This window comes from Sprattus sprattus (genome assembly GCF_963457725.1).
Source record: "Sprattus sprattus genome assembly, chromosome: 20".
Classification (NCBI taxonomy): domain Eukaryota; kingdom Metazoa; phylum Chordata; class Actinopteri; order Clupeiformes; family Clupeidae; genus Sprattus; species Sprattus sprattus.
In genome coordinates this window covers 2,417,501-2,427,500 of record NC_137918.1, presented here as the reverse complement: position 1 = coordinate 2,427,500, position 10,000 = coordinate 2,417,501, and the positions used below count along the sequence as shown (strand labels likewise).

At 41.6% G+C, this 10,000-nt stretch overlaps 1 protein-coding gene across 3 annotated transcripts in view; it reads left to right on the top strand.

Annotated features, from left to right (window-relative positions):
• Positions 1-10,000, top strand: part of gabbr1b (gamma-aminobutyric acid (GABA) B receptor, 1b) — a gene marked incomplete at both ends in the record, with an annotated part of 103,948 nt that overhangs the window by 68,571 nt on the left and 25,377 nt on the right. For all 3 annotated transcript variants that reach the window (XM_080859546.1, XM_080859548.1, XM_080859547.1), the window contains 2 exons: positions 141-218; positions 9,958-10,000. The exon at positions 9,958-10,000 is cut by the window's right edge and continues 108 nt beyond it. In XM_080859546.1, the coding sequence (XP_080715672.1) occupies positions 141-218; positions 9,958-10,000 (121 nt within the window). The remainder of the gene's footprint in view (positions 1-140; positions 219-9,957) is intronic.

The window sequence follows — 10,000 nt, the reverse complement described above, 5'->3', positions numbered from 1 at the left end:
CCCTCTATCAGTCTCTCCCTATATATAACTGTCCCCCTTTCTCACTAACTTCCTCCCTCTTTTCCTCTCTATATAACCCTCTTTATCTCTCTACCTCTCTTTATGACCCTCTTTGTCTCTCTCCCTCTCTCCCTGAACAGGAGGAAGTTATAAGAAGATTGGATATTATGATATGACCAAAGGCAATCTCTCCTGGTTTGGAAATGACAAGTGGATCGGTGAGTACCATGCGTCTCTCTCGCTCTCTCTCTCTCTTCTCATATTCTTTCACTCCTCCCCCCTTTCGCTTCCTGTCCTCTATCTGTCTATTCTCCTTATTTTCATTCTCATTGTGTCAACCACAAAATAAATATTAGCAACAGGTGCTTATCAATTTCCCAGTCACTCTGCTTTACTTGTTATAGAGAACGCTCCTAGCGCGTCATAAAATCATGTTATTGCTTCTATTACTGAAGTGTCACAGCTTAATTCCAAGCATAAATTGAGCAGGGTTCGCTTATAAAATATGCCTTATAAAATGTGAGTGATGGATTCATTTCATTTTTATAATTAAATCTGATGGGACCATTTCAAAGTCATCGACACAACAGCGGAGTGGAAGAGATGCCCCTTGACAGCTGAGACAAACAGGTCCAGAATCAGAATACTCCCAACGCTCACACACACACACGCACGCACTCACGCGCGCGCACACGCACACACACACACACACACACACACACACACACACACACACACACACACACACACACACACCTCGGCAAGCCTTGTATGACCTTTACTGTGAGGGGAATGAATAAACCAATCAGCATGGGCGGCGATGTGCACATGGCAGTTTTTCCTTAATTGTTTTTCTTAGTCATCCCACCCTGCCAAAACAGAGGAGATGTGCGTGTGTGTGTGTCTGTGTGTGTTTGTGTGTGAGCATGTGTGTGTGTGTCTGTGTATGTGTTAGAGGCTGGAGTCTTGTGCTCATTATAAGTCTGTTTCCGATGCATTACTGATTCCCCAGATGTTCGGCTGCCTTTGGTTTCTAAACGAGCTGATTAGTGCATTAAAGCCCCTCTCAAGCACCATCTCTATGGCAACCACACTGAGCTGTCATCACCCAGTGCCCTAATGAAGAGATCGGTGTGAACCCTCACAGGAGGGGCATTTGTCTTGGCTACTGATTAATCTAGAGGTGTGTGAGGGCAGCTGATTGGTCTAGATGTGCATGCAGATTGTTGATTGGTCTCCTGTAGGTATGTGCTGGTGGTTGATTGGAAGTAATGCCTTATTGCTGATTGGTCTAGCAGTTTGGGTCAAATGCTTATCAATATAGAGGCATGTGCTGCTAGCAGTTGGATATGAAGAGTGCTGTGATTGGTTCTGGTCTGGTCTGGAGGTTGCTGATTGGCTGTAGGTCACACAGAGGTCAGTGGTCCTCTTGAGTAACCTCTTCACTCTTTTCCTGAGGTCATTTCCTAGACGACTTTAGTGAGCCTCAGAGCCATCTGGCTGTCTGAACAGTCATAGTGTGATTTGTAGTTGCGTGTGTGTGTGTGTGTGTGTCTGTGTGTGTGTGTGTGTGTGTGTGTGTGTGTGTGTGTGTGTGTGTGTGTGTGTGTGTGTGTGTGTGTGTGTGTGTGTGTGTGTGTGTGTGTGTGTGTGTTTGTGTGTGTGTGTGTATGAGGGCTATCTCAGTGTGCATGTGTCTTACTATCTAAGGGCAGTCTGAGTTTGTGTGTGTGTCTGAGGGCTGTCTCAGATGGCTGGAGTGTGTGTCTGCATGTGTGTGTGTGTGTGTGTGTGTGTGTGTGTGTGTGTGTGTGTGTGTGTGTGTGTGTGTGTGTGTGTGTGTGTGTGTTTGAGTGTGTGTGTGTGTGTGTGTGTGTGTGTGTGTGTGTGTGTGTGTGTGTGTGTGTGTGTGTGTGTGTGTGTGTGTAGCTGCATCAGTGTTCCAGGCACGTGCCAAGGTCAGTAGCTCCGCCTTCTCTTCTGAGACATAAGCAGCTGATGACCCGCTCTGTATCTGAACAATGTCTGTGTGTGTGTGTGCGTGTGTGTGTGTGTGTGTGTGTGTGTGTGTGTGTGTGTGTCTGTCTGTGTGTGTGTCTGTGTCTGTGTGTGTGTCTGTGTGTGTGAGGGACGCTGCAGTGTGTTTTTCTGTGTCAGGAACCTGCTTATGTGTGCATTAAGGGTTTGTGTGCATGAGTGTGTGTTTCGTGACAATGTCTGTTATGACGTTTTGGGTTGTTTTTTAATGCTGTCGGCCCTCAGCTATTGACAACTATTTACTTCATAATCACTTCTGTATCTGAACAATGTCTGTGTGTGTGTGTTTGTGTGTGTGTGTGTGTGGTGTGTGTATGTGTGTGTGTTGTGTGTCTGTGTGTCTGTGCGTGTGTGTTGACCCTGAGCAGCTTCTCTGTGTCTGTGTGTGTGTGTTTGTGTGTGTATGTGTGTGTGTGTGTTTTTAGAGAGTGTAAAGCTCTAGACTGACAGCATCTTTAGATGTCTGTGTTGATATTCTTTTGAAATGACTACGTATATGGGCCATTCTACCGAATTGGTGCAAAGTCAGGTCGGAAATATTTTGAATTTTTGTATGTTTTATTTCCAAAACTTTGTCCGTATGTATATTGTACCATGTCTAAAGTACACATATCTAGTAAAAGAACAGTACATTTTTATATTGTATTTTCAGAATGTGTTGGAATGTTTTTTCTCTTCCAAAAATGGTCACTACCGAAACATCACATTGACTATAGTAAAAAAGTATAATTATTGACCTGTTCAGATTGTGTTTCCTTCCCTTCTCTGAAGAGTATTTTTACAAATATTTCTGGAAGGTTTTCACAATGAAATCCATAAAAATGAATTTTTTACCAAATGTCCAAGTTCAATTTATACAATTCATCAAAATCTAAGTGCAATATTTCTTTGTAAAATGCAAAATACTGATCATATTGATTCCAGAGTTGTTGATTGATGAAATTGAAAATACATTAATCCAATCAGTATCATAATATTTTAGTTGATTACTCAATATACTTAATTTTTTTACAAAACATCCAGTGTTTCGGTAGTGCTGCACTGTTTCGGTAGTGACTGCACTGTTGGATGGATGTTCATTTCTCTCCCAAAATCTTCCAAAAGGTGCTCTGGGACGCCCTGCAGTCCACACAACACATTTATTTAAAAATGATGGGATTGAACTACTTACCATTTAATTTTGTCACTACCGAAATCAGGTCACTACCATATGTTTCGGTAGTGACTGTTTCGGTAGTGACAATTCTAGCTAACTTTGAGCATAACTAAAGAATGGTAGCAAACACATGGCTAGTATTCACGTCTTTGAAGAGGTGTACACACATAAAAACATTATACTTTGCATAAAACCCAAAAAAGTTTACTAAATTGAAGAGAATATGTGTTCGGTAGTGACAATTCTTAAGGTTACACGTCGATTTTTAGACTTTGGAACACATTTATATCAAAACTATGGGATTTAGCTACTTACCATTCAACCACAGGGATGCAGTGTCACTGCATGGTCAAAAATGCAGGGTCGTGGCTAAAACACAGGCTCAGCCAATGGACTAAAACTCTTGTGTTTCGGTAGTGACATATAAACTGGGGACATGATTTTTGAGTATAGTTTTTTTATTTAAAAATTAAACCCACAATAAATCTAAATATTCGAAGTTCTGTTTAAACCATAAAGATCTTTGAAATTAGATAATTGAAAAAAACTAAAGTGTTTTTACAGGAATTGAAATTTAGATGTCAGGGTTGGGGAAAGCTACTTCCCAATAGAAAGTACCCTATAAATGATGATTTTGTATATATTTAGCTTATTACTATCTCATTTAATGCATTGGGTTTATATAGACCATAATATTTTCTTAGTAAATATCTATGCCTAAATCATATTGTTTTGTAAATAGTTTTTATTGTTGAGGGACCGCACTTTACACAAATTCAGTAGAATGGCCCATATAGCAATAATACGCAAATGTGATTGATGAGATTTCACTGGCAAAATGAGATTTCACAGACAAAGCGTAACACAGTGCAGGTTCACACAATGCTTGCAGAGGCAAACACTAAAAGGTTATGGGCTTTGTAAAGCGCCTAGAGGCAATTTTTGTTATTATTTGCACTAAATAAATAAAATTGAAATGAAAAATAACGCAACTCATTCTCATAGATGTTCAGGTATTTTGTTCCTTAGTCTGTTTCTGTGTTGTTAGGCACAGCCACGTGAATAAAATGCCATCATATGAAAACTCACTGGATCAGGGATTCCCGAAACCATCACTAAACAACTACTATAGTTTATTGATTGAGAGACTATCATTTTGAACACTCTCTCTCTCTCCTCCATTACAACAGTGGTTGATCAATGACTTTCAGGAAAAACAGTCCAGAACAGCTTACATAGCAGGCTAGAGCACACATGGAAAAAAGCTGTCCAGTTTTGTCCTTGCATTATAACCGCATATAAATTCACTTCACATAGTCTAGCCTCGTACTCAGGGTCTGGAGCCCTGCTGTGTTTGTGGTGCCTGCTCTGCACGGTGGCAAAGCCATCCTGATTACCTGATTACCAAGACTAACCGCCAGGGCTGCTCAGTGGCAAAGTGTATCATCCCATCTTGAGGGAGCCTGTATAAGTATGCCACCAGTGGTTAGGGAGTGTGTAGAAATGGCCAACTGGTATTTATCGAGAATATACTTTATTGGTCTTTTGGGATGATATGTTCAGAGCACGTGTAGGCATTTATGGAACATACAGTATGTTAATACCCATCTGGTGTTGAAGATGTGTTTATGAGCCCCGAATAGGTGTTTATGGAGCCTGGAATATAGTTGTTCATTGGTGAGTGGATGGAAATTCCAGTAGTGTTTACATATCACGCGTGCCTCGTAGGTGTACACAGGGGGTTTATAAATATCTTACTGGTGTGTAGGTAACATGGATAAATACCCTGGCGGACTTTTGGGAGTGTATATAAATATTTCTGATGTTTAAGGAGTGAATATAAATAGCTTGTCCTTGAAGGCAAGAATGATTTTGCTCCAGATCAGTTGCCACAGCCACCTCCAGCAGCAGATGCGGTCCATCCCCTCTCTCCGTCTTTCTCCTTCCTCTGCCTCTTCATGCATCATCTCACTTTTTGTCTTTCTTTTTTCTGCCTAATTCTCTCTATCCTAAACCCTCTCTCGCTCTGTCCATTGTCTCCTTTTTCAAGCGATTCTCAGCTTTATTTATTTTAGCCCCTTCTTTCTCTTTTCTCCCCTCAATGTATTTTTCTCATTCTCTCTCCTGAGCTCTCCTCCACTCTGTGGTTTATACAGTATTTGTGCTGTTCCCTCTCTACTTTGCTCGTTCTCTCCCTTGCTGGTCGCCCCTGACAACTACCGCATTGCTACTTTCCTTTCCTATCGCTGTGGCAACCATTATGGGGCTTGGTCGCCATGGTAACACAATGTCCCGACATCAAGGGCAGAGAGAGGAGTTAAGCCGAGAGAGGCAGTGGCCCAAAGGACACCAAACACACACACATACACCCACACACACACACACACACACACATACACACACAACAAGACGCACAACACAGTTAACTCACATAACTCACACATACTGTAGACAAGGGTACACATTTCTTGCCAAAAACATTTTAAGAGTATGAGTGTCAAAACACAAATGCATTTAATACATCTTGAGTAATAGAAATACGCTGGGGAAACGCTTTTTGTTTTAGATCCTGGTCAGTAGATTTTATAGTGTTGTTCAATGCAATAAACAAGTGTCACTAAGAATGGCTATTTGATATGTGATGAAATAATGTTAGAATACATTTTTAATTTGCCTTGTTGTCTAACAGTAGTTGGCTAGCTAGCGTTACCCCTTTTAAGCAGTTTGGTGCATATTAGAAGGCTAATCGCAGAGCTAATGTTACAGATGGAGAAGTAGCTATTTTACTAACTGAAATCTAATGCTACTCAACAAAATACATAGCTGCGTCTTTCACAAATATATACCGGTGGTAACAATTTTTTTTAACCATAGAATTCTGACTTCCACAGCAGTTTATTTAGTATTCAGAGACAATAGCTGAGGGTTCAAGGGTCAAGGAGATCTGTGAGGGTGTGATCAGCGACCAATCATAGAAGGGCCTGGCGTCTTCCTTGTTTACCTACCCCAATTTGTCAAAAGTCATGTTGATTCACGCAAGCCGAATTCAGAGAGCACAGTTAACCTTTGAGAGTGTGTGTGCCCTCGCCATGCAGAGACTCTAGTGTGCTAGTGGCTGCTTTGTTTGTTTGCTGCTTAGTTCTATTCGCACGAGTGCGAGGTGGTGGTCATGGCCCCTTGGCTACTCTTTGTGTGGGGCCTCCCTTACTCATCATGCTTTACCAGAAAAAAAAGTAATTTAGTGCCATGTGTCGAAGAATATTACACACACTACACGCACACACTCCGCAGGCACTGGCATAAACACATTGAGACCGTGTATCTGCAAGCTGGTAACAACTCTTAGCTTTCTAAACCAACAGGTCCAACAGCTGCAGCAGCACAGAACCCCCCTGTTTTACTGAGGCAAGATCAAAACTTCCTTACAGAGGCAGGAATCGAACCACTGTGCTCGAATTATAAAATACCATAAAGACAGCAGAAGCACATAACAGGAATCGCACCGCTGTGCTCGAATTATAAAATACCTCAAAGACAGCAGCCGCACATAACAGCAATAACGCATCAACTGCACGCTCATAAATACATATTGCTAGCATTAGAAGTTTTCTTCCTTGGTGACAGAGAAAATTGATCTTATAAAACTGGCCACATCTTCAATATCAACTGCTTCATGTTTTCATGGGCCAAAAGAGGTCAAGATTTTATTTTTCTATATAATTTTCTATATAATTTAAAAGAGTCTGGCCAATTAGGGGCCCTTGAACACACTGGGCCCCCTAGGCAGCAGCCATATATTGTGCGAGTGGCAGTTGATATCTGTGTGTGTGTGTAATGATATATCATTTGCTTTTAAGCATGTTTTATCACGCTCTTGACATATGACATAAATCGCATGCCATATATCCTGATACTGACCATTGACCACAGACAACAATCCTTCCTCCAGTGCATGATCATGCTTTGAATAAGAGTGCGCACAGAAAGGAGGGGCTATTCACAGACGGGTCTGTTGTCAATAGCTGGGTTTCCATCCAAATCATTAGCATATTTTAAGTGCATTCATGGAAACTCGGTTAGAGAAAATTGAAGTCTGTGTGAGTTTCCATCCGCTGTGTAAGGTGAACTAAAATTGACCCTCCTAATCAAGGGAAGAGTTCTGAACAGCTGTAAACGTGAGGTTGTCAGGGCAACTTGAACGGAAACATCTAGTAAAATTGAAATGCGAGTTTATGCAAATAAACCTGTTTCCATCAACCTTAGTCGCATCATACCCTTTGAGAATCAGGAGTAAATCCACTCTATAAGAGGTCTGTGTCGGAGGGATTTTTCAGTCCTGCTCACGCAAAACGGTTTCATATTTTCCACATACGTACGTAAACACAGGCGCAAGTTATTTCTTGCTGCTTTCCTGTAAACACATTATTTAGTTTTAAGAACAAATACTTTAACTTTAATTTCATTTTATACGTATGTATATATTTTGTGGCAGTCCCACGACTCCTCTACCTTTCTCAAATATAATAGTGATAAAACTGAGGATCTCCTCGTAGGAACTAAAACTTATTTCCTCAGATTATTGACAATTCCATAGTTCCATAGTTCCATAGAGTGTGGGTCTGTCATCCTTGATAGTCCTTAATAAATTCAAAGCACAAATTAATAATATCACTCAGCCTGCTTATTTCCATCTGCGCTTTATCAACCACCTCTGCCCATCTCCTACACCTGACGGTACTGCTATTCTTGTGCAGGCTCTGATTACATCTCGTATTGACTAGTGAAACTCTGTCCTCTCTGGTCTTCCGCACAAACTCCTTCGGAAACTTCAGTTACTTCTCTCCACGCCATGAGGTGTATAAGGCTGCAACTTTCTCTTTCCGTTTTGCTTAGTTCTTCGCCAGACCTCGGACCTCATTCCAGCTTCTGTATCCTTCTGTTTCCTTCTCCACTGTTCGTCTCCAGGTTGTCTTTGGGCGACCTACAGTGTGTTTTCCCCTCTGGTTGCTATCCAGTTGCCACCATACAATCGGTATTTGTTTTTTACTGGTGTACATGACCAAAGCAAATCGAATCAATGCGCTGCACACAGCTCTACAATGAAATAAGATTGTACCCGTTTAAAAAGTGAAAAGATTAAATTGAAAATCAGTATGTTGCAGTCAATATTTGCAGTCCTAGATTGCGTGTTCGAGTCTGGTGTTGTAATGTGCAGTCAGCGCAGGTCACACAGGGACATATTAAAATGTTGCCATACCTACTTCAGTCAATGTAATAGATTCTTACTAACCACTGTTTTTTTCTTTTTCTTCTTTCTCTCCTCTCCTAATTACGAAGCCCCTAGCAAGCTTATAGTATGGGGTTCCCATAGGGTCTAATAGTATAGGAATCCCATTGGGTCTTATTGTATGGGGATTCCATAGGGTCTAATAGTATGGGGATCCCATAGGGGTTAATATAATAGGGATCCCATAGGGGCTAATATAATAGGGATCCCATAGGGGCTTCCTGGTCATTGTAGTTTCCTGAATGAAATGATAGGTTTCAAGTGGGTTCTCCCAGTATTGTCTGTGGACCGTGAGGATTGTCTGTTGCTGTGGACTAACGCAATGCGCTGTCCTAGGGGGGGCCCCTTCAGCTTAGGGCCCCCGGCTATTGCCTGCATGAGAACTTATCTCACCTTTGGATCATATTGATTGATGGGATCATATTGATTGCAGGCTACTGATCAGTGGATCAGCGCTTTTAAAAGCTTCTTTCATGTTTTTTACCCCCGATAGATATGTTAGAGCCACTCAAATGACCAAATGACTGTTTCCTTCAAAGGCAGGTTTATCATAAAGCCAGTTTATACCTTAGTGGAAGGAGCTTGAAAAGAGCCTTAAGGGGGGCACTGTGGCTCATACAGTAGCCCCGTCCACATTCGGCGCTTGAAGCTCAAGGAGGTTGCGGGTTCGAATCCGACCCGATGCCATTTCTCCTGTCCACTCCCCACCTCTTCTCCCTCTCATTTCCTGTCACAATCTTCACTGCTCTGTCAATTAAAGGCATAAAAAGCCCAAAAACTAATCTTAAAAAAAAAAAAAAAAAAGAGCCTTAAATATGTATCAAACACGAGTCGCACTGAATAGAGTTGGTCTTGGCTGCTCGACCAAAGCAGGACTTCTATCCTGCCAAATAAGAATACCGTAACTGGTGCCAGGTCTTTGTGCCATTGAGCTTTGCCCTGACGTAATAATTTGCTTCCAAGAAACCACTGAAGGTAGAAAACATTGAGATAATGTCAAAGCCCATGCAAAATGACTCACTGTGGGCCGTCCTTACCTTCACAATGAAGCGGTAAGATTAATAAATTCACTAAAACTGCACTAAAATACACTATCGTATGCCAAAATGGTCTCTCGGTTGACAAGGGACAGCAAGCTTTGCTTTTACTGCAGTCCAGAGACATATGTCAGCAGTAATGTAAGAGCTGCCATGTTGATGATGATGTAATTTTCGTCACATTTAAGGTTCGCTGAACTATAATCTGGCCTTCAGATGCTTTAAGCGGGGTTTTTTATATTGACGTGTGCTCTCAGCAGAGTTGAAGGGAAGAGGGCCACCTTCACCCCTTTATTCATTACTTCACAAATTTCTCTGTTCTTTTATTCTGTCAAGAATGTAGACTATTATATTCTCACATTAAATACATTTTTCTCTCTCTCTCTCTCTCTCTCCCTCCCTCTCTCTCTTTCTCTCCCTCTCTCTTTCTCTGCTCCCAGGTGCTGGCCCACCGGCAGACCAGACTGTGGTGAACTTTGAGTA